Source organism: Mirounga leonina, unplaced genomic scaffold (assembly GCF_011800145.1).
Source record: "Mirounga leonina isolate KUSES-001 unplaced genomic scaffold, KU_Mleo_1.0 Mir_172, whole genome shotgun sequence".
In the NCBI taxonomy this organism is placed as follows: domain Eukaryota; kingdom Metazoa; phylum Chordata; class Mammalia; order Carnivora; family Phocidae; genus Mirounga; species Mirounga leonina.
Window position 1 is genome coordinate 13,573,843 of NW_023270442.1, and position 24,005 is coordinate 13,597,847.

A 24,005-nucleotide genomic window follows, 5' to 3' on the forward strand; every position below is an offset into this window, starting at 1 on the left:
AATCCAGAATCTAAATGGATCGATCCCCCTGACATGCAAGAAGCAGCGAGGGGAGCAGGGTAGGAAGGAGTAGAAGCCAGAACCTCGTCCCTGCTGCAGGCAGCCTACCTAGCTTGAAATCCAGCCTCCCCCACTCATTATTCATGAACCTTGGGCAAGTTTCTTTACCTCTCTGCCTTGTTTTCTCACCTATAAAATGGGGACAAGAAGCATAAGCCCAATTCATGGCACAGTTGTGAGGGTAAAATGCATTATAAGGCTAAGCACTAGGACCAGCGCCTGGCAAATAGTAAGTAAGCACTACGTAACTGTTAGCTCTTGTTACTGAGTTTTATTATGTCAAAAAGTACAGAACAATGGGCGCCTGGGTGGCTCAGTTGGTTGGGCGACTGCCTTCGGCTCAGGTCATGATCCTGGAGTCCCGGGATCGGGTCCCGCATCGGGCTCCCTGCTCGGCAGGGAGTCTGCTTCTCCCTCTGACCCTCCTCCCTCTCATGCTCTCTGTCTCTCATTCTCTCTCTCTCAAATAAATAAATAAAAAATCTTTAAAAAAAAAAAGTACAGAACAAACAGAATTGATACTTTCTCTCTCTCTCTCTCTCTCCCTCTTTTTTTTTTTTTAAGACTTACAACTCGTCAGCCTGGGTATTCCCTGAGATGCCACCAGTGGAAGCAGTGGCTTTCGTGGAGGTGATTCACGTTAACAGGAAGAAGAAGGTGTGGAATTACAATTACGACGACGAGAGTGACAGCAATGATGAAGCCGCAGACCCTGTGACAAGCACCGGTGGCTATACCAAACATGGGCTAATGGGTGGGCTTCTCCGTCCCACCTCTGCCTCCTTGGCCATGTGCGGGGACTGCCTGGAGCCCAACACTGAGGAGGCTGACCTGTCTGAGCAGGACTCTGAGCCGCTGATGACACCAGGGCCCTGCCCCAGGTGGTCGGAATGCGCAAGTGGGGACTACAAGGGGGGAGGGAAGCTGCTACAGGACCCCCTTTCCGAGGAGGACAGCAGCTCCATGGAAGAGGCTGGGGACAAAATTACCTTCAATGTAAATCTAAGCTCTGTGTTCGTGAGCGCCCTCGATGATGACTCAGAAGTCCCTCCAGGGTTACCAAGTTTTCCAGAAGAGACGTTCGACCTCGAGGATTCCCATCAACTGGAAACAGGTTTTCTGGCGGCCCACGGGGAAGGGACACAGCCACCCTCCCCCACCCCCTCTGCAGAGTGCCCGTGGCCTGAAGATGTGCTTTCTGATAAAAGTGACAGTTCTGAGTCAGATGTTGACATCAGGGACGGCTATATAATGAGATGAACCCCCAGAATATTTAATGAACGTGGAATGACCAATACCTTCATGGTTTCCCCCCCTGCACTGCCACTTCTCCCTTGTGGTCTGCAATGTTCCCAGGGAAAGTGTTGGAGACTTCGGCTGGCTCCTCCGGGGCGGGGGGGCGGGGGGGGGGTTCCTGGTGATGGCATCTATGCAAATTACCAGTGTGGGAGAGGAGTCGGAACCGGAACCAGACCTGCGGATCCTTCAGTGCCTTGTTTACATGTGGTTTGCAGGGGTGGTCCAGGGCCCTGCAAGATTTCTGGGAAATAATGAAATTAGCCAGGGTGGGAGTGGGGAAAGAAAAGAAAGACACTCAGCGGGGTTCTGAGCAGGTGCAGGAGCAGTCTGCAGTGTTGAGTCCAGCAGGCTCAAGGAAGGAGCCAGAAAGCAGGCAGGAAAAGAGAAGGAAGGGAAGGCAGCCGGAGGGAAAGGCAGGGGACCCACAAAGAAACAGAAGCACATCTTGGAAGGAGGGAAGGTCCAGCCCAGTCTAGGGCTCCTCCCACATGTAATATTCTGTCATCTACACTCAGAGAATTTGGCTCTCGGCCACTTGGCCAGCCCTCCTCAATCTGAGTGAGGAAGACAAACTCACACACATCAGTAACTCTAGCGTCAGGCAGGTGACTAATAGGAAACATTTGCATGAGAGAGGGGGATAGAATCTCAGTGCCAAATTTTAAAATAAAAAAAAAAAACGAGAACAAATGGAAAATTGTTTCAAAGTCTTCAGAAGAGATAAGTCACAAAATTTCTGGAGAGCCTATTTAACAATTTAAGAAGTGATGTGTGCACTGATTCCAAGTGTCCTATGTGTGACCAAAGTTCCTGTGTTGGAGGGGGAGGGAGGGAAGTTCTAGAACATCATGTAGCAAACCACACAAGAACTGGGACTCAGGTCTGACTCTGCTGCTCTTTCCCTGTGTGACCCTGGGTACTTTGCTTAGCCTCTCTGAGACTCAGTTTCTTCATTTAGGAAATAAAGGGATTGGACTAGGTAATCTCCAAGATCCTGTGGTGCTAGGAGAAATATTAGAAAATACATAGGAATGAAGACTCTGGTGGAGGTGCTACAACCCTGAGAAGCCCCCAGGGTGAACCAACTCTATGGGACCTCCTATCTCATTCCCCTTGCCCCAAGAGCAGGCTTCTCAGACCTTTCTTCTAGATCAATTCAAAAGGGGGAAAACAACTATTATGCGTCCTAGTTCAAGGACTTTGAAGAGATTGTTTTTATGACTGTTCAAAAGTAACTCAAAAGAGGGATGTGAGAGGAGAAGGGATTATTTAATGACATGATGAAATTCCATAGGAAGGGGACCTTTTCGTGTGACCAGTTCAATTCTCTGCCCTCTTAAATCATCTCTCATATTTTGAAAGCTTTCCCGAGTGATCTTTTGGAATACCCTTTTTATAGCTTTTATGCGTGTGTGTGTTTTATATTTTGTATAATTGAAGCTGGTGAAGGATAAATACTTTTTAATAAAACTTGGTTATGTCCTCAGAGTTGTTTCTCATTAGAGAGTGTAAAAATGCAGCCGCTTTGTGGTTCTGCTGGCATCTCTAGAGTTAAACAAAAGTCCCTCTGTGTGCCAGTGCCGGGAGGGGCCAAGGGAACATTCATCCTCAGGGGCTATGTTCCTGGTGGTCAGACCTCAAGCAGTACCTTACATCACTCTGTACTTACCCTGCTCTGGGTTTTCCAACCTCACCACTGCCCAAGCTTTGAAAGAGGAAATTAAACTTCTTTCAAGCAGTCTTGTGAGAGTAACAAGTTTTTGCCCCATAAACGACTTGGTTTTGTGTGGTGTTTATCCCTGGGTGGGAGGGGGTAAAGAAGACCCTTTCAAACTGTCCTTGCTAATGGAGAGCTTTAAAATCAACCTATTTGCGGGCAGAGGGGATCATAGAGAAAACTTGGAGAAAGTTTTCACTGGAGAAAACTTGGGGAATACTGAATGGTGTCAAGAAAAACCACCACCACCCATAACCCCAGATAGAATCTCTGGGTGGGCGTTGTAGTGTATTTATTTAACTTGGAAAAGCATGCATTTAATGTTGGGGGAGGCGTCTCCCCAGTCGGGGCACGGTACGTACAGTTTTGCTACTGGTCTTTTGCACCCCCCGCTTTGGGGGAAGCAAGGTCCCCTCCCTCCGCGTCTCCCTACGCCCCGCCAGGCCCCGGGGACACCGCCCTCTCCCCGCAGCAAAGCGAGGCGCTGGACTCCGACCGGGGCGGGGCCCAGGGAGGGGGCGGGGTCTCGTCTCGCCCCGCCCCCCAGTACCCGGAAGCGGCCTCGGCGCGGGGTGGGGTGGACCGGCCGGCGCTTCGGGGCGCGGGCTGGGGGGCGCTTGCCCGGCAGCTGCCGCGGCCCCCCCCCGCCGAGCGCCCGCCCGGCTCCCGGCGCCGCCATGCCGAGGAGCCTGCGGAGCTGGCTGGGCGGCTGCCTCCTGATGTCAGGTGAGGGGTCCGCGGGGAGGGGGCGACGGCCCGACGTGCGCTTGGGAACTGAAGGCCGAGCTACGACGCCGGCAGCGATGGCCCCAAGGCGACCCCTGAGCGGACCCCAGAGGCGCACTGGAAGTGATCGGGTGCCGGGTCCGGCCGTCAGGGCTTCCCATTCAGTCCTCAGCACCCCAACATCTGAGGTCTGCCCCTCAACTCCACAGCCCTGTGCCTTCGGAGTTCTAAATCCACTGAAACCTTTGCTGCCCTCCTCTAAATTTCCTGCCTGGGTTCAAACAACGACGGGCCCCTCCTTGCTTTCTGATGAATTCATCCCTGGCCTTCCAGGATACCGCAGGCTCCTGGTTTTCCTCCTATCTCTCGGGCTGTTTCTACCTAGCATCCTCCACCTCTGCCAGATCTCTGTATAGCCCAGTTCTTGCCCAGGCCCTCCACCCTCCCCTCACGCTATCCCTGTAGGGGATGCCAGCAGAACCCTGGCATTAAATACCAGCTATAGGCCCGTGACTCAAATGTGAATCTCTGTTGGCACCCTTGCGTGATGGGCCGGTGGTGGTTTATCATACTCTTCCGTCTGCTTTTGTGTGTGTTTAATATTTTCTATTAAAAAGTTTAAAAATGATTTCTGCCTCTAGCCCAGATCTCTCCTTTATGCGCAGGCTCCTTTCTCCAGCTGTCTGGGACATTCCTGTGTGCATCTGTCTCCAGCATCTCAGACCTAATGCAGCTAAAATGGGACTGTTGATGTCCTTGCCCCCAGCCCCAATCAGGGGTTATAATTGTATAATTGTATAATTGTAATGTAAAAAATAAAAGCATAATTCAGATGCTTAAGCCAGGAATGAATATTAACTTCTCCACACCAAAAGTATCAGAAAGTCTAGAGTCTGTACCTCTGGAAATATATCTAAAATCCATCTGCCCCACCTTTCTCCCATCACCCAAATCCTGGTCACCCCATCTGTCCCTATTTCACTCTTGCTCTCTGTCCCACCCCAACCTCCAACACCCCCCACCCCCACCCCAGCATTTCTTCAGATAAAATCCAGACTCCTCAGTACAGCTAATGTGTGTCTCTTCTTCCTTCACCCACATGCCCATTTGAAGACATGGAGCCATAGGGGAGACCCAAGTGTTGGATATAGTCATTTACTTGTGCAACTTTTTTGAGGAACAAAGATGCAGACTTTTCCCTTTTATTTTTACAGCATTAGGAATGGTGCCACCTCCTGAAAATGTCAGAATGAAGTCAGTTAATTTCAAGAACATTCTACAGTGGGAGTTGCCTGCCTTTCCCAAAGGAAATCTGACTTTCACAGCTCAGTACCAAAGGTGAGTCTGGGTGCTCTTGGAGGGAAGGCCCTGAGCTGGTCACTGGGCCAGACCACAAGAGAGAGTCTGACTGCTCTCACCCGCATGACCATGACAGCCCTTAGGGAACCTCCCTGCTGACCTTTTTCTTTCTGTCCGGGAAATTCTTGTGAAAGTTCTGTTCTCTGAGAAGATACAAGTCTTTTTTACTTTTTCTTGTTGGGATGGTTCACCGTTTGATGACCACAGAGCCACTGGTATGTACGGGACATTTGATCATGTGGCTGAGGATGTCATTGGCCATAGTGGTAGCCTCTTGCAACACAAGGATTTGTCACAATTGATGTTTTTTAAGAGAAAAAATGTCACTGAGATCATCCCCACTTAGGAGAGCAGTATTGCTCGAAGTCAATGATTTGCAAGTGGGAGCCATCCAGGAAAACAGGAAAACAGGTATGCAAAGCAGGTTGGCCCTTGCCGTGCCACCACCCATCCCCTCCAGCAGATTATAACAGAACACCGCCGTGCTGTGGGGTGCAGATGATTTGCATAGTGGGTGCTTAGTTACTCTGTGGCTGTGTCCTAAAGAAAGATTTTATTTACTTATTTGAGAGAGAGAGAACACATGAGAGGGGATAGGGTCAGAGGGCAAAGCAGACTCCCTGCCGAGCAGGGAGCCCGATGCGGGACTCGATCCAGGGACTCCAGGATCATGACCTGAGCCGAAGGCAGTCGCTTAACCAACTGAGCCACCCAGGCGCCCCTGTGGCTGTGTCCTAAAATTGAAAGTAAGACAGCTGGCTACTGGCTGTGAAAAGCTCTAGCCTCTGAAAGCATCAGAGGCTTATGAAGGAAGGGTGAGTGTCAGCAAGACAGTTATCCCAGTAGTGTTCTGACCTCCCAGGACCTGCCCTGCCGGTCGGTTTTTCCCTCTGTCAGCCCTCCCTCAGCAGCTTGCCATCGTGCACCACCGGCTGCATGCAGGTGACGCACCTTTATGCCAAGTGCAAACAGCAGCAGGGGGCCAATGGGTGATAAGCCAACACACCTGCTTCCAACGTGACTCAGAAACATACAAAGATAGGCAGTCCCTTCGATGAAGCAGGAGGAAACAAGGTCCCAGATCCCATTAATCCCACACTCCTTCTCCTCCAGATTTCTTTTACAAACATATCCCAGGCCTGCTGAGGCAGAGAAGACGTAGGAAGATGAATAAGATAGTCTTTGTTGACTTTTTCGGGCACTTTTTAGTTCGAAGTAATTCCCCGCTAACAGAACATTTTAACATTTCAAGGACAGGGGCGCCTGGGTGGCTCAGTCGGTTAGGCATCTGCCTTCAGCTCAGGTCATGATCCCAGGGTTCTGGGATCAAGCCCCACGTCGGGCTCCCTGCTCAGCAGGGAGTCTGCTTCTCCCTCTCTGCCTGCTGCTCCCCCTGCTTTGTGCTCTTTCGCTCTGACAAATAAATAAATAAAATCTTAAAAAAAAAAAAAAAAAAGATTTCAAGTAGAGTGCAAAGAACTTCCAAATAGCTTATGTCCAGATTCACCGATCTTTAAGATTTGCCACATTTCCTTTCTCCCTCTCTCTCTGTCTTACATCATGCCCTTTGCCCCTTAATATTTCATGGTGAATTTCCAAAGAGCAAGGATAATCTTTTACATTACCACCTACAGCTATCAAGGTTGGCTGTTTAACGTTGGGGCAGGACTTTCATCTGACCTACAATCCTTAGTCCAATTTGTCAGTTTACTCAAGGATTTAGGACAGGTGATTCTGCCGCTGATTTTTCCCTGCTGTGTATTTTCTACCACTGATTGGTTTGATAATTTCATGTCTGTTTCTGCAGTCTTGACAGCTCTAGAGATTTCACTGTGCAAAATTAACCTCCCTCTCTCTCTCCCCCCATCCATTTATCCTTTGTTGTTCTGTTCTGTGCCCTTATAGTAGAGGTATTTGGTTGGGATGTCCATCTTGTAGGTACGAGTTCCTAGTGGCTTCCCAGCAACCAAGAGTCAGGTATCCTTAGCACAGAAGTGCAGACTGAGCATGAGATGTGCTGGGAAAAACAAAGCATGTGCTGGGGGTGTCCTTGTGTCTAGATCAAGAAATTTGATCTAGAAAAATCTGATTACTGTTTTCCATAGCTTGTGAAAGACTTGTTTAGAATTCAGCTTGAGAGGTTGGGTAGAACAGACTCTCTTATATGTGTACATGGGGCAGGGGTGACCCGAGGTGTGCTTGGGAGGATGGATTGGTGATTTGACTATGGAAACATCTTTGAAAACCTGAGATGTAAATGTGGAGAATGGGTTATATGACCTATTTAATGGGGAGAAAAATATATATATTTTTAAAGATTTTATTTATTTATCTGACAGAGACACAGTGAGAGAGGGAACACAAGCAGGGGGAGTGGGAGAGGGAGAAGTAGGCCTCCCGCTGAGCAGGGAGCCCGATGCGGGGCTCGATCCCAGGACCCTGGGATCATGACCTGAGCCGAAGGCAGACGCTTAACGACTGAGCCACCCAGGTGCCCCAAGAGAAAAATATTTTTAAATGCCATAAAAATGACCTGGGGAGAGAGAAGTTATTGCAAAACAACTTCTGGAATATTCCATGTTCCAGCCACTTGACACGCTAGTTTAAATGAAGGAAGTGGCCACGTGTGGGGAAGCCTCCTTCGTGACATGACCCCTGGAGTCTCCAAATGGTGGGATGTTAGGCAGCCCATGAAGAGTTGATTGACGAATGCTTGTGGTATAGTACATGAAAAGAGCAGATTGTAGAATAGTCTGAGCCCAATTATCTCTACCTACTTTTAGCCAGAAATTGTTCTGGGCATCGCCAAGAACGTGGTGAGGTGTGGTGCTTAAGACTGTGGGCTCTGAAGTCAAACCGATCCCAGCTCCACTGGGCAAGTTTCTTAGGTTCTCCATACCTGCGCCCCATCTATAAAATAGGAGTGATCCCCATTCTGCCCTCCTGGGCTTGTGAATTCAGTGAGGTAATACAGATAAAAAACACTTCCTGCCCTGCCTGACACCTAAGTGCTAGACAAGTGGGCTGTTACTATTTTTATCACTTTCGTTATCACCTCTAAGGGCGGACAAATCGGAGGAAGGTACACTGAGGAACCAGTCAGGCCAAACCCCCCCTTTTTGCGAGACAGGAGCCTGGGTGTCCTCGGGTCAGGTGGAGCTGATTACACCTCCTCAGGTGGTCGCGAGGTGGTCACACACACCTGTCGGTCTTCCCAGACATCCTTTTCCTTCTTCAACTTCACGTTTCTGCCACCCTCCCTTCAGGAGTAGGTGTCAGGGCTGGAGCTCTGTTTTAAACACATTGTATAAAACAAATCTGTATAAGAACAAATCGTTGCATAGTTTTTCCAGAGTAGTTGCAGCAGTAGTCATTTTCGGGACACTATTTAGCTAATCTGTGTATACAGTATTCACAGACCATGTCCCTCTGCTTTCATAAACAGCATAATCAAGGAGGGAAGCTTTCTTGGTCAAATATATTGAAGACTCAACCCCATTTTGGAGAGGCACGTGCTCATTAAGATATGAAAGTCACTGAGGGAGCTCTGTTATGCAGACAGACACCTCTTTATGTTTAACTTTGATTCTGCCCCAAATCATTTGACCATGGGACAGATATATATTTTTTTAATTTTATTTATTTATTTATTTGAGAGGGAGAGAGGGAGAAGCAGACTCCCTGCTGAGCGGAGAACCCAATGCCGGGCTCCATCCCAGGACCCTGAGATCATGACCCGAGCCGGAGGCAGATGCTTAACCAACTGAGCCACCCAGGCACCCAGGGACAGATTATTTTTGAAACTACTTATAATATCTCAAGAATCACTGAAATCCCATGGAGCACAGTTGGGGAAATGCTCATATAAATGATGCATGCTATTCATCAAAAGTGATGATTAAGAATTCAGTTTATTTTTCTCACATTATCCTACATTATCCTTTGGTAGTAGGGGTTAATAAAGCACCCGTCAGCCCCAGAGAGACTGAAGTGAGAATTTTCATGGTTTTATTTTTCTGATTTTACAGTTATAGGAAATTCCAAGATATATGCACAAGTACTGCCTTGACGGAATGTGATTTCTCAAGTCTTTCCAAGTATGGTGATCACACCTTGAGAGTCAGGGCTGAATTTGCAGATGAGCATTCAGACTGGGTAAACATCACCTTCTGTCCTGTGGATGACAGTAAGCCACTTTCTTTTCCATTTCATTGTAATGCCATCATCATGCCTTGGTTTTCTTTCCCCATGGAGTAGCCTGGTCAGGGAGGATTCTTTGAGCACCCACAGAGTGGGTGGCCTTGCACAAGGAGCGTAGGGGTTATAATAAGGAGGGCTATGGCCAGAAAGAAGTCTATGGGAGAGACAGGAAGGGATGGTCATAAAGTTAATACAATAATTAAATATAAATATATTAACATTAATGCCTTATGGGTGAAGAATGAGTTGAGGCCAGTGTTGTTAATGAGAAGAACTGGAAGGATTAATGTAGTACATTTTCTGGGAGGAAGTCAGTTTGGAGTCAGGATAGAAGGAAATGTGACATGACAGGCAGAAGAATAAAGGTTATTCGAGGCAGGTATAGAGAGACAGGAAGACAACCAGGTAGACAGCCAGTCTGCCCAGAATGAAGGCCAGAGCAATGGATTCGACTAATGACAGATGTGTTGGGTCAGGCTGGCTGGTAAGCATCTGAAAGAATGTTCCCAGGTTAGATCTGGGGGGTCATGGGGATTCACCAGAGGTCATGAGGTGAACATAATTAGAACATCAGGAATTGGAAATGAATGAAACCACCTTATAGCAATTGAGACAGTAAGAGGATGAGGGGTGACAAGAACCTCATGAACAAGACTCAAGTGCAGCCTTCCAAGGAGAAGCTCCAGGAAAGCATTGGAAGGATTGTGTCTGTGCAGTGCGGGGTCTTTATACCACTCCCTGCTCTGGACCCCCATGGCTCCCACAGTTTTGCCTTCCCTGGTGGGGAATGCAGCTGGGATACCCTTCTGTTCTTTCCCAATTCTGTCCTAGGCTTGACAACAAAACTCTTATTTCTGGAGTCAGAAATTATCAAAGTTATATTATCTTTTCTAAAGGTATCTTTATAAAAGCTAAGAAAAATCAACATTAAAAAAATACAAGCAGCTTAGTAGTCAAATTTCCAAAACATAGTACAGGTTTCTGCTCCTGTAATTGCTAACTGACTTACCAGGTCCTGGCTGGTTCCAATTCCTATGTTGGGCCCATCTGCGGAAATTCCCTCTAGAAATTAATACAGAATAGAAAAGCAGCTTGCCCAAAGGTCATACAGATAAGGAATGGCCCAGTAAGGATTCAGAGCCAGGCCCCTGAGGCCCCTGTGTCTATGCTCTTAGCAACAGTTACCCTACTTTAGATCCTTGCCTCTTGAAGTTTCTATGACAGGAAAGTGCTGCAAGAAGTCACAAAGAATCTGTTTATACTTGCTTTGAAAAGATCTCTAATAAATTTTATTATCTGGTTCTTAGCTACCAGCAGATTAAAGACAAGGTAAAATGCTGGAAGCAGTCCCATTAACAGCTTCAAAAAATAAAAAATAAAAATAAGAATAACAGCAGTCAGAGAAGAAAACAGGATATAACTCAAATAGCACAGTTGCCCAGAGATGTTTATTATTCATTGTACAATTATTATTGAGTAGCTACTATATGCCAGGCACATTCTTAGTGCAGAAGCTATAATAGCAAGACAAAATCCCGGCCCTCAGGAAGCATACACTCTAATGGGGGGAAGACAGATAAACAAATAGATAACATATTTTATGACAGATGTGACTGTGGCTCTCAAGGAAATAAAGCAAGGTACCAGGGCAGGATATGTTGGGAGCTGCTCTTTACATAGGGTGGTAAAAAGTCTCTCTGAGGAGGTGACATTTGAACCGAGACCCAAACGAAGCAAAGGGGCTAGCCACATGAATATCCAATAAAAGAGCATTTGGGCAGAAACAGCTACAGACTTTTTTGGAAAGTGTGTATGATTAATTATGTATGTTAGACACTAAAAGTAGTAGAAATACCATCTGTAGCTTCCAACCCAGCAAAGGAAATAAAGAAAATTCGACCCAGTAGGGCGCCTGGGTGGCTCAGTTAGTTAAGCGACTGCCTTCGGCTCAGGTCATGATCCTGGAGTCCCGGGATCGAGTCCCGCATTGGGCTCCCTGCTCGGCGGGGAGCCTGCTTCTCCCTCTGACCCTCCCCCCTCTCATGTGCTCTCTCATTCTCTCTCTCAAATAAATAAATAAAATCTTAAAAAAAAAAAAAAAAAAGAAAAGAAAATTCGACCCAGTAGAAATCAAAAACAGGAGAGAAACAAACCACAAAAAAAAAAAAAAGTCTTTATAGAAAACCCAAAATATCAGAAATCACAATAAATATAAATGGACTAAACTTGATTAATAAAAGGCTATCAGATTTTTTTTAAGAAACAAAATCCAACTACCTTCCTTGACCATGTCAATCAGTGTCGTAGCAAACTTACATCAAACACCAGGGTCCTTCAGTCGACCAGTTGGTCTGCACAGTTATGAAAAATAAATGTTGATGTTTTTAAAATGTGGTTTTTGACTGTCATTTTGCTTTGTTCTCTTCCTCTTAGCCATGATTGGACCACCTGGAATGCAAGTAGAAGCACTTGCTAATTCTTTACATATGCGTTTCTTAGCCCCTAAAATTGAGAATGAACCTGAAACATGGACCATGAGGAATATTTATAACTTGTGGGTTTATAATGTGCAATATTGGAAAAATGGTTCTGACGAAAAGGTAAGCTCAGCAAATCATATGCATTTCAGACGTAGGCTCCCCTTCTTTGCCTAGTGTTAGTCTAAGGCCATGATAATGGAGAAAGGAGGCTAGGAGGCCATCCAGTCAGGGTCTTGAAAGGTGGTAGCACCTTATGGTCCAGAGGATCTAAGGCCTGGTCCTCTGAGTGCCAGAAGCTTCCCAGTCTGAGGGATACCTGGTATTTGGCTCATGCTTCCCAGGCCCCAAGGGAAATGCATAGAGCAGACTTAAGGGTGTTAGCACAGAGCAGGCCTTTCTGTCCCTGAAGGGAAGTTGCAGAAGGTGGGTAGAGCTGACTCAACAGTTGGCTGGTGGAAGCTGCAGTCAGCTGAATCAGGTGACATGCTGCATGACTGCTATTTTATGGTCTGAAACCCTGTGCCCCATGTACACCATAGAATAGTCAAGTCCATGGTCAGGGCAGTCCTACCCCTGGACGCTAGATGAACAGTGTCACATTTTACCTGTCTGACCCCAGTTTTCGCCATTGCTCTCCTCCTCTTCAGGGGATGGTTCCTTTAAAAACATGAGCTAGGAGTCTGACCTGGTTGGAATGTTGCTCCTGCCAATGTGACTCTAGTCACATTCTTGACCTCGGCTTCCTCATGCCTACAAGATGGGCATAACGCACTTCATGGGGTGCTTGTGTGGCTCTATCAGTTAAGCATCCGACTCTCGGTTTCAGCTCAGGTCATGATCTCAGGGTCGTGGAATCGAGCCCCACATTGGGCTCCACACTCAGCACAGAGTCTGCTTGAGATTCACATGCTCTCTGTCTCATAAATAAATAAATAAATAAATAAATAAATAAATAAATAAATAAATAAATAAATAAAATCTTTAAAAAAAATAACCCACTTTGTCAATAAAGTGGGGATGATAACCTACTTCACAGGATTTGGGGGAGTTTAAGGACATAATGAAAAAAATAAACTTGTCCGGTTACCTGAACAACATGTATGGTCAATACATGGGCTTTTCCTTCCACTTATGTAGACAGAATAAGGCTATTTTCATTCATCCATGGTCAGGTTTTTCCTTATACTTAGTGCTTCCAAGCTGAATGCTATTTGTGGTCCTAAACTGTCTTACATATATGTTAATATAAGTTAGGTTACATATATGTCATCTCCTCTATATTAAATGTTGGTTCTGTCAATTAATTCTCAAGAGTTTGGGAGGAAAGGGTCACCCATGTGTGTTGTCTTAGGAATTATGTAATCAAATTTATATGTACATACTGCACAGGCCCCCAAAATCTCAAGCTAACTTCCCCCCCAAAATGCCCCATTGAATGTTGCAGGATATCAGCCTTCTTCACCGAATAGATGATTTTGCTTATAGTCAAGCCCCCAGGAGATGTGTGCTTAGAAAGCAATACAGAATGAGGAGTTTTTAAAGATTTTATTTATTTATTCATAAGAGACACAGAGAGAGAGAGGCAGAGGGAGAAGCAGGCTCCCCGCTGAGCAGGAAGCCCAATGCAGGACTCGATCCCAGGACCCCGGGATCATGACCTGAGCCGAAGGCAGACACTTAACCATCTGAGCCACCCAGGCGCCCCAGAATGAGGAGTTTTATAGTCACTTGCCAAATGCAGGCATCTCCACTAAGCTGGGATGCAAAGGTAAGACAGGATTGACCCACTCAGGGACGTAGCAGCGTACTCTCATGAAGGATCCGTTTCCACAGCCTACCACGCCTGCATGCCTCCTGCACCGAGCATGAAGCGCAACACCCAGTTTAGCTTTAGCTTATCTAGAATGTGCCCACAGGATAGGCATCTGGTGACACATTGGTCCTGTTGCTTCCGCCTGCTGTGTGGAAGCCTTTGGTGTGGTGTGCCAAGTGTTAGAAGGGCTGCCTGCTCCCTAGGTCCTCCCTCACGGGTGTCTGCAGGGTCACCAGGACCGGTTTATACACGCTCTAGACTGAATGTTCCTGCCCCCCCACCGAATTCACACGTGGAAACCTAATCCCCAGTGTGACGGTGTTAGGAGGTGGGGCCTTTGGGAGGCAGGGGATTAGCGGCCTTATAAAAGGGACCCCAGAGAGCTCCCCGAGCAGGCCCTTCTGCCCTGTGATGCAGACACAGCATGAAGACTGGCTGGCTGGACCCAAGTTCGCCGGTGCCTCGGTCTTGGACTTCTCAGCCTTGAGAACTGTGAGGAGTACATGTTTGCTGTTTAGGAGCCGCCCGCTGAGTTCTGGTATGGCGCCTACACGGCCTAAGACAATTAGGGTTCCCTTTGAGAACGCAGCGTTAAAAGGCTGCCGTATCCAGTCCCTAAACTCATAGCATAAAAGGCTTCGAGAAATTCTGTTTCTTCCTGATGGGAGAATGTGAACAGATAAAACCAGAAATTGCCCAGGTGTGAAAGACAGCTAGAAAAAGCAATCAGAGGGGACTTGAGCAGGGCTTTTTCATGTCCGTCCTTCCCTGGCTGCCGCTGTGGGTCAACCCTGAGCTTAATCCCTGAAAAAATAGCATTGCAAGGTTTTAGGGGTAAGGGATTTCTAGGAATGAAAGCCCGGATTTTTTATTTTTAATTATTAGAAGTTATACCATACTCTTCATGTAGTCAATGGTAGAATCCAATTCTTGTCATCAATGAGCTTGGCTTTCTCCTACAGTAAAGGAATAGAGACAAGTTGTCAACAAACTCAACGCCAAAAGAAAAATAACCAATTACTGAAGTAAAAAAAAAAAAAAAAAAGACTCTGTGCTCACTTTCTGTTGAAGTTCCTATTCACCTGACACATTTTATTTTTTTTTTTAAGATTTTATTTATTTATTTGACACAGAGAACATGAGCAGGAGGAGTGGGAGAGGGAGAAGCAGGCTTCCCGCAGAGCAGGGAGCCCGATGAAGGGCTCGATCCCAGGACCCTGGAACCATGACCTGAGCCCAAGGCAGACACTTAACCGACTGAGCCACCCAGGTGCCCCTCACGTAACACATTTTAAATACGACCCTTCTGTCAGGAAATAGAACCATGATGGAAATATGGGTGGCATATACTCTTCTAGTTCCCTTTACTCTGCCGGAAACTGTTTTGGTTTCCCAAACTCAGGAATATATCATCAATGAGGATAGCTTACATTCATACTGAGCAGAGTCAGGGAGGCCGAGGTGTGTGCCTTGCAGAGGAGGCCGGCCGCTGCCGGACGAGGGCATTTCAGGTGCTCACGCAGAGGACAAGTCTAAAGAGAACCCCGGGCTGCCAGGGTCAGAAACTTGCTCTTGGAAGGAAAAATCACATGGAGCGTCACTCTAACGGACCCATGTCGCAGTTCTCGGGCTGCTGTACCAAACTCCCCAAACCCAACAGGAGCGTGTTGTCTCAAGGTTCTGGAGGCTCGAAATCCAAGATCCAGGTGTTGGCAGTGATAGTCCTTCCAAGGGTTGTGAGGAAGAATCTGTTCCATGCGTCTCTCCTAGCTCCCAGATTGCCGGCAATCTTTGGTTCCTTAGCTTGTAGAAGCAACAACCCCATCTCCGGCTCATCTTTACGTGGCATGTGCCTGTCCGTGTCCAGATCTTCTCTTCCTACAAGGACGCCAGTCATGTTGGATTAGGGCTCGTCCTAATGAGCCGATTTCAACGCGATTACCTCCAACTAACTCCCTTTCCAAGATACTGAGGGTTAGGACTTCAACATATGAATGGGGAAGGGGACACAATTCAGCCCATACAACCTAATTCCTTTTAAAAAGGGAGTAGGATGGTTTGTATGGCATCTAAACTAGAGAATTCAGGAAATGAAGTGGTTTGTCAGGACCATGATCATTCCTTGCCCCACGCCTTAAGATGCTATCAGGGTCCCCAGAGATGAACCGGGAGGAACACCTGCTTCCTTCAGCTTCCTATTTTGAGCCCAAAGTAAATATCATAACTGGTAAGATTGGGGGGCGGAAGAGAAGATGGTGTCCTTCACTGTGGAGGCCTATTTTTATTTTTGTCTTCGTTCCTAGTGGCCAATGACGTGTCAGTATGACTTTGAGGTCCTCAGAGATCTTGAGCCGTGGACAACTTACTGTGTTCAAGTTCAAGGGTTTCTTCCTGATCGGAACAAAACTGGAGAATGGAGCAAGCCTGTGTGTGAGCAAACAACAGATGACGGTGAGTCTTGAGACACACCAGCTGTAATTCTGCCTCTTCCAAGCTTTTCAAATCGCCTTATAGACACCCACCAAGTGTTAGCGGAATGTTCCTTAGACATGAACACGTCTGGCTCCCAACTTCAAGCCAGGTCAGCTCTGATCAGCTTCCTCTTGGAAGGAAACCACCCCCTCCAGAGGCAGCTCGTTCCCTCTTAGACCCAAGGGCTGGATGGACACGTTTTCCATTCATTGGACGCTGCCTCTTCACGCCCACCCGCACTGTGCTCATTCTGTCCTCTCAGGCCTCCTGATACGAGTCTTATCAGCCCAGCAAGGTCGAGCCCCGCCACACTGCCCAGAAGCCTCCCCTCCCTGGGCTGCATGTCTCCAGCCCCCTCAGCCACACGAGGGAGAGCTTAGAGACCTTGATCACTGTCCCCACCAAGGGCTACTTGTCTCGGCTTCCAGGACCTCAACACAGTCACTCACAGTGCTCCCTATTTTTTAAAAAAAGAGAGAGGGAAGGAGGGGAGGAAGAACAGAGTGGGGGGGAAGAGTACCACTGGCCCGGACACTGTGATCATTTACATACAGACACACTGCATTTGCATACAGGGTGATACAAACTTGCTGCACGCAAACAACAGGCCTTTTTATTATTTAAAGACATCGTGTGAGGCTCAGCCAGCTCAGACTGTGGAAGAATGAATACACGCAGGTCCACTCCTGGCCGTTTTCATTTACCGAGGCTCTCCTGGAAGCGAGGCACTGATCTGGGGGCTGCAGAAATATAGAGGAGAGTAATAATGAATTCCCTCCAGAGAGAACAAAACTTCTCATCCTCTGTGTCACAGGGCAGTTTGGAGAAGATTGCAATGCTTCAGTCTCACTGATTCGTCATTTCTGCTTAGCAAGCTCCTGAGTGTTACTTTCTGGCATTGAACGTATTTCTCACCCAGTTTTGCTTTGTCTCGTCTCATTTGCCAGAAAGAGCTTCAGGATCTTTACCCATTTGTTGCTTAACCTGTGGGTGCACTCCAGGATGCACTTTCCTTTAGACTGCTTACCTGCTTGCCTGCTGATCACTGACCCATTGGAATAGAGTGGACTATTCCATAAGCTGTGTTGGTTCTTTTGCCCACAAAGTCACCGTGAGTGTAAATGTAAAAAAAACTGGTAGATACCAGCTAAAATGGACACACCCAGTGCCAAGTGCAATGCCGTCCCCACTGTGCTCATGACGATTTATGGCTATTTCTCAAAATAAGAGCCCCGTAATCAGGTGTGCCTGAATCATTTTTACTTGCATCAGAATTCTGCACCTTGGGGGCCCCCATCCCACTTGAGTCACTAGAATCCCTGTCTTAGAATTATCCTTCTTTTGGGGCACCTGGGTGGCTCAGTCAGTTGGGTGTCCAACTCTCGGTTTCCACTCAGGTCATGATCTCACAGTTGTGGGATCGAGCCCCATGTCAGGCTCTGTGCTCAGTGTGGAGTCTGCTTCAGATTCTCTCCCTCTCTCCCTCTGCCCCTCTCCCTGCTCACATGCCCTCTTCTCTCTCTCTCTCTCTCTCAAATAAGTAACTAAATCTTCAAAAAGGAATCAACCTTCTTATCTCTAAACACCTGTCACCTGCTTTCCCAAAACCTTGAGTGTATTTCGGGATCACCCGGTGTCCTGTCCTTCCCCTGTGAATATAACATGGGACATGGGACAAGTCCCGCACTGCCCTGTGCCTCAGCCGCCTCATCTGCAGAATAGGGAGACCAAGATAGTGGTACCACACGCGGGGGTGGGAGGACTCAGAACAGTGCCTGGTACAAAGTGAGCCCTTAATGCATTAGATATTATGGTTATTAGTAATGACATTCTTAAAATCACATTATGAAGGATTCCTAATGGTCCTGAGACCTTTATGTCACAAGACATGCTTTGAGGCCTACAATTCGACCTACAAGAGAAATATCTCAAATATTTTGTAACTCTAAACGATGACCCAGGAACTGACAAAGCCCAAACACTTTTTGAAAGAAAAGTATAACCCATTGAAAACCTGCTTTTGTCAAACATCATTTTAGGCTTGTGTAAACATAGCTATCTCCTTTGAACCTCACAACCCATTTTTCCATGAGAGCCTTGTAAGGATCGCCCCTTTTACAGACTGGGAAATCAAGGCTCAGAGAGGCGAAGTAAGTTGCCCAGAGTCGCTCAGCCAGTAAATGAACAGGGACGGAGCAGGTTACCTGTCGTGTAATTTACTGCCCACGGACTCATTCCACAGGTGAGCACAGGCACGATTTCCCTGCGGGTGAAACAGGGAGGGGCAGTCTGCCTGGCCGCGTGGTCAGGTGGGACTGAAAGAAGTCAGAGAGCTTTTGTGGAGGGTTCAGCTCCCAGATCCTCCCCTTATTCCAGCCCATGGAAAGCAATGACCCTTTCTTTCTTGGGGTGAGTTATAAAAGCATCCTCTGACTTCACAGGGGGTCTGGGAGGAGGTCCCTTGAGCTCAGCAAGGGCACAGGCCGGAAAGATGATGAGGCCACTGCCGGCATGAATGAAAACACGGGGGGACGAGGGAGGAAGGCAGGCCCATCCCAACCCCAGCTCCCCCTGCAAACACCACATCCATTCAGACATCTAAGGACCGTCTTGTGGGCCCCGCGCTGCTCAGTGTCGGGGTTTGGGGGCGTGCTTTGGTCTGCCCTGTGCAAATAGGAATCGACACTTTCTCCGCAAATAAAATGACTCCCTTTTAAAAGGACTTGCTGTGAAAGGGCACGGTTCATTGGCTTGTCCTCTCTCGGCACCAGATGCCTTGGGTTTTAATCAGGAGGGTGGTGCCGGCTGCCAGGCCCCTGCACTGGGAGGGTGGGTGGCCCCAGGCAGCGGGAGAAGGCACCTGCTGCTGAATGAGGGGAGCCAGGACCACAAATGCCCCGGTCAGAGATAAAGCCGGATATTAGAGCAGTAAAAACAGATTTGATTCAGTAAGGGCTTACAGGAGGGAAAGAGCTACCGAGGGCGTTTTAAAGGAAGAACAAGGGAGGCGCAGAGAAGAGAGAAGTGGGGAAGTGACACATCACAAAGCGGGTGAGGGGGTGGGTCAGTGTCCCTGCAGTTGGGCCATCGGTGTTGAACGCCAGCTGGTCTTTATCAAGTCAGACTTCCCCTCCCTGCCCGGGCTGGGGGACAGGGGCCCTCCTTCATGAAGATTGCAATTGAGAGGAATGGCTTGCAGGTCCTTGAGAAAGACAGCCTTGGGTTTTAGGAGATACGTGTGCATCTCATAGGGGCGGAGGAAGGATTCACAGGCATAAGCTTTTGATAGCAAAGGCTCTGTGAAAGGAAGGCCAGGTGCTGGCGGAAGAAACGCTAAGTTCTTTTGGAGGCCTTGAGTTTTTCCAGACAGAAACCCACGGTGGGTGCTGGGTCGTGCCAGCCGCGTGGCCTTGGGCCACTGGAGTTTGGGCAGGTGTCTGAGTGCCGGGGGCTTGGATGGTGTTGCCATGCCGAGAGCTTTTGCCCTTCTCGGTACAAAGCACCGCGGTGCGTGTGTCTCCTTGGGGCTCTGGGGTCCCGTTTCCTGCTTTAAGGCCGCAGAGGCTTCTCCAGCCTGCAGAGGCTCATTGCTCAGAGTCCCTGCTTATGGTTCTCATCGTGTGTGTCAGCAGTCGTGCCTGAAACCGAAGCTGGAAAAAGATAGGAAGGGGGGGCGGGGGCACTGGCTGGAAACCCCTTGGTCCTTGAGCAGGTGTCTTGTGCTTTCTCCTCACCCCTCCCGAGATGGGCACCCCGAAAACGGGGATTCCCACTGGATTGCCATGGTGGCAGAGTGTGGAGGTCAGGTGACCCCGGGTGTCCTGACCTGAGCCTGACGCAGCCCACCACCCCGTCCCCCTCCCCCCGCAGAGACGACCCCGCCCTGGACTGTCGCCGTGGTCCTGGCAGCCTCCGTGTGTGCCGCCTTCCTGCTGCTTGGCTGCTCCGCCCTGCTGTGGTGTTTGTACAAGAAGACTAAGCACGCCTTCTCCCCTGGGAACTGCCTGCCTCCGCACCTGAAAGAGGTAGGCCTAGGACGGGGCCCTGTGGACCCGAAGGCCCTGCCTGGGAGGGCTTCTCGCTTTAAATCAGGGCCGGCCCATCCCACGCGGCAGGCTTTCCTGGAGAGTGACAGCCGTCTGCGTGCGGATCCGTGCCCCGGGGCCCGCTCCAGGGATGCCCATGGTCACAGATCAGCCAGCAGGGAGGAGGTAACCCGGACTTCGTTCCTTCTCCGACCTTCCCTCCCTGAAGCCCCGAGTCATCGGGGGCCCTCAGCTGGGGCCTCGAGGGCCTCCTTCCTGAAGGAGATCTGGGGGGCACACCTCAGCATCTGCTACCGTGCACCCCTTATACCACAGGGACCCACCGGAGCAGGGCCTCTGAGACTGACATTGCTCCTTCTTCCTGGGGAAAGTTACAAGAGGAAGGTTGATGGTACCAGCCCCAGCCCCTCCGCTTCAGCTGGTCTCCAGGACGCAAGAGACCCTCGTGGTCTCTCCTAGCCCCCTGCAGGCCCCTCTCCCCTTTCCTATGACTAGCTGCTGCCCATCTGATTGGGTGACCCAGGCCCTGCGCTCTGAGAAGTCTTGAGTCTCCGGTCACGGGCACCAGAGGTCTGGGCTGCCCTGCGTCTCCGCTCACCATCGGGATTGCGCAGGGGAGCCCATGAGTCACCCAATGACTCCTTTCCTTGCCAGCTAGGCTCTTGACATGAAGAGGGGGTGGCCTTAACTGAAAGTTTACCAGGACTCCTGCTGTGCGCACCCCGGGAGAAAGGCTCCTCCTCTGGGAACCCTCTAGACCAGCAGTCAGCAAACTCTCCCTTGAAGGGCCAGATAAAGCAAATATTTTAGGCCTTGGAGGCCAAGAGGCAAAACCAAGATATTATATAGGTACTTATACAACCACTTAAATGTAGTCATTTAAAACTCTTAAAACCATGCTGAATTCCTGGGCTTCACCATAGTGTGCTGACCCAGCTCTGGACTCACAGAGCCTAAAATGGCATGTGCAGGGGGCACCAAGTTCCCCGAGTGGCTCCCTGGGAGCGATGGTAAGCGGGGCCACTCCTGTGTCCACCCCATGGTTCCTGAACCCGTGCGTTCTAGGCGTTGAGGATGCTTCTGGTGGTTGCTGGCACTCTCGGGCATCCCTGGGCTTGTAGACACATCACCCCAATCCCTGCCTTCATCTTCCCATGACGTCCTCCGTGTGTGTGTCTGTGTCCACATTTCCTGTTCTTCTAAGGATACCAGCCATATTGGATTCGAGGCCCACCCGAAGGAGTTCATTTTACCTCTATTACCTCTGTAAAGATGCTGTCTCCAAAGAAGGTCACATTCTGAGGTGGCAACCCTGGGAGGGGCAGCAGAGCCCCTCCACTGGAGTTGACGCTTGTTTGAGGAATGATTTGCCGTCCCTGTTCCACAGGGCCTTGGTCAGCACTGCTGAGGCCTGACTGGCCCAGGGCCCCGTGGCGGTCTCGGAGTTCATAAATGATACAAAGACACTTGGAACCACTCCCCTGAGTCCACACACAGGTCTCTCCCACAGACTTCCTCGTCCCTGACCCTCCAGTCTCCCTTCTTCTGGGTTCCCTCACCACCAGCCTAGCCATTAACCTCTGCCTGTGAGTCCACGAGGAGCCCAATCTTGGGCCACTTTTCTTCCAACACAAGAGGACGACCAGATGCACGGCCCAGAGCTCTGCCCGGTGGAGGGCTTCCTCCTCTCCACTGCCATTCAGGGCCCCCTGGTTCAGCCCCTAGTGCTACCACGGGCCATTTTGGGTTTGCGCCTGCGTGCCGTGCCAACCTCCCCATGAACCACGTTTGACCTTTTTCTGCTCCCTCAGCTGCCCACCCCCCCCACCCCCCGTCGTCATGGTGTGAATAGAGACAGGTGCTGGTGCAGCAGGGGTGGACGGTGCGGGAGGCTGGGCCCCGTGCATATGCATCCTCTGACCTCGTTGTAGGACCTGGTGGGTCCAACAGGCCTTGTGGTTGGTCACTTCTGGGAGGCCTGGTCTCTCAGTGTCAGAGTGCTGCAGGCTCTGTCTCTACCAGCTCCCTATAACATCTAGAAGCCGTTTTTCAAATAGGGCATAATTGTCTGCTGCGTGATGGCCTAGCCTGGCCCCCAAACTGTAGTGACCTGCATTGTGATTCTCCTTTTAGGATTTGCCAGACACTCCAGCATCTTTTCCCACCACAGACCCTTTCTTACCACAGACCTGCCATGTCACACAGCCAATTCACGTTCAACTGATGTGTCGTCCTTGGCCGATCATGCTGGGCCTTGGTAGCCCTGCACCAAGCAGCCATGGGATGTGCCTAGGGCACCCTGCTCCATGGCCCTGACCTTCTGCAGGGCCCTCTCCTGCCCTCGGCGCTGTCCTGTGTCCCTCTATAAATTATATTCCCAGGGGCAGAACATGCTGCCTTCAGACCCACAGAGGTCCACCTAGCATCCCGCTAGTTCTTAGTGGTGGGAGGGGTGAGATGTGATCATTGGTCCTTTACTTTGGAGAGGATGTCCAGCATGCCCTCCTCCATGGGAGCCCTGAAACTTCGCTGATACGGCAGGTCCCTGAATGTTCATCCAGGGGGTGTCCCCCGCTCTGAAGTGCGTGTGCCTAATCAAGGCTTTGCCACTTCTTTCCCTTCTGTCACCATAGCTGATGTCGGGCCTTGTCCCCAGACCACCCAGTCAGGGGCTATAGACTGCCCCCTGAGAAGGACATAGTCCCGCGGCCAAGCCAGGCCAGCCCCAGGGTTCCGAGGCTACGGCACCTCCACCATGAGGGCTGGTCTGGGCCACGCAGCATCCACGGTGGGTGGAAAGGGAGACACGTGACCGCAGGCAAGACCTTTTAACAAGAGGTGTTAACTGAGACTGCAGCACTAGAATGAACCAGGAAGTCTGTGAGCTCTGGAGGAACGGGAAGAACAAAGAGGGGCAGGCCCATTGTTCAGGGTAGAAAGTGTTTTGTTAAGTGGAGACCCAGCAGGAAGCAGAACTATTCACCTGCTCTTTCTGCTTCTGGCTCACCATCACAGACTGGTCAGACAGGAAAGGACAGATGGGACTGCGTGCTTCCAGGCAAATCAAAGCAGAGACGGGCGTAGGACAGGGGCCGTTGGAACAAGCCCCCCCTCCGAGGCTAGAAGACTTTGCAGACCAGCCTGCAGAGCCCGCCCCTGTGATTCATCTGAGAAATGCCGGCTGGTGCTGGAGAAGGGCGGGGCGAGGGGGGTGCAGTGAGGATGAAGGAGGTGCCAGGAAACTATGCAGACTGCGGTCATTGCATCATGAAATTCTCCAGCCCGATGCCTGATGTAAAGGTCCACTAACCATGGCCCAGAGAATAATCGCGAGTTCCGGGAGACTTAGTGGGGATGGAGACTTGGCGTTGAAGCCATGGGGAGGTTTATCCAATAGGATATATTGAGTTTCTGTGTGTGTCCCACCCGGAGACCAGCCCGATCCTTGCTTTCCTGAGGCTCACAGCACATTTTCCTCTGTTCTTTCCTGTCCCCTTTCCCTGGAGAATCAAGAATGGCTCTAGTCCATTCTTACGAATCCACTGGACCCGAGGGTTTGGGGAGGTTCCTCCTGCCCCCAGTGTCTTCCTTTGTGCAACAGAGATCTGGACATAATTCCTCTCCCCCCCCCCGCCCCCCACCTTCCATCAGCTGGTGGAGACCCAGGGGGTGGGAGGCAGAAATCCTGACAGGTCCACACCAGGGGCAGTACCGCTCCAGCAGCTTAAGTCCCATCAAGGGGCTGAGTGTGGAGATGACATTAAGAGGGCAGCGGACTGTCAGGGGTGAAGCTACAAGTCAACAGTGGAGGGGAGAGGGAAAGCTGTGGAGCC

General features: G+C 49.6%; 2 protein-coding genes across 6 annotated transcripts in view; both read left to right on the forward strand.

Moving 5' to 3' along the window:
- The window catches only part of IFNAR2 (interferon alpha and beta receptor subunit 2), a 36,973-nt gene extending 34,253 nt beyond the window's left edge, over positions 1-2,720 (forward strand). For 3 of the 4 annotated variants that reach the window (XM_035017613.1, XM_035017615.1, XM_035017614.1), the window contains one exon: positions 625-2,720. In XM_035017613.1, the coding sequence (XP_034873504.1) occupies positions 625-1,320 (696 nt within the window). In that variant the 3' untranslated portion in view covers positions 1,321-2,720. The remainder of the gene's footprint in view (positions 1-624) is intronic. The other variant, XM_035017616.1, reaches the window with a different exon arrangement.
- Positions 2,721-3,657: 937 nt separating this feature from the next.
- The window catches only part of IL10RB (interleukin 10 receptor subunit beta), a 29,952-nt gene continuing 9,604 nt past the window's right edge, over positions 3,658-24,005 (forward strand). Inside the window, exons 1-6 of one of the 2 annotated variants that reach the window (XM_035017618.1) lie at positions 3,658-3,802; positions 5,017-5,140; positions 9,190-9,347; positions 11,795-11,961; positions 15,958-16,105; positions 19,997-20,151. In XM_035017618.1, the coding sequence (XP_034873509.1) occupies positions 3,754-3,802; positions 5,017-5,140; positions 9,190-9,347; positions 11,795-11,961; positions 15,958-16,105; positions 19,997-20,151 (801 nt within the window). In that variant the 5' untranslated portion in view covers positions 3,658-3,753. The remainder of the gene's footprint in view (positions 3,803-5,016; positions 5,141-9,189; positions 9,348-11,794; positions 11,962-15,957; positions 16,106-19,996; positions 20,152-24,005) is intronic. The other variant, XM_035017617.1, reaches the window with a different exon arrangement.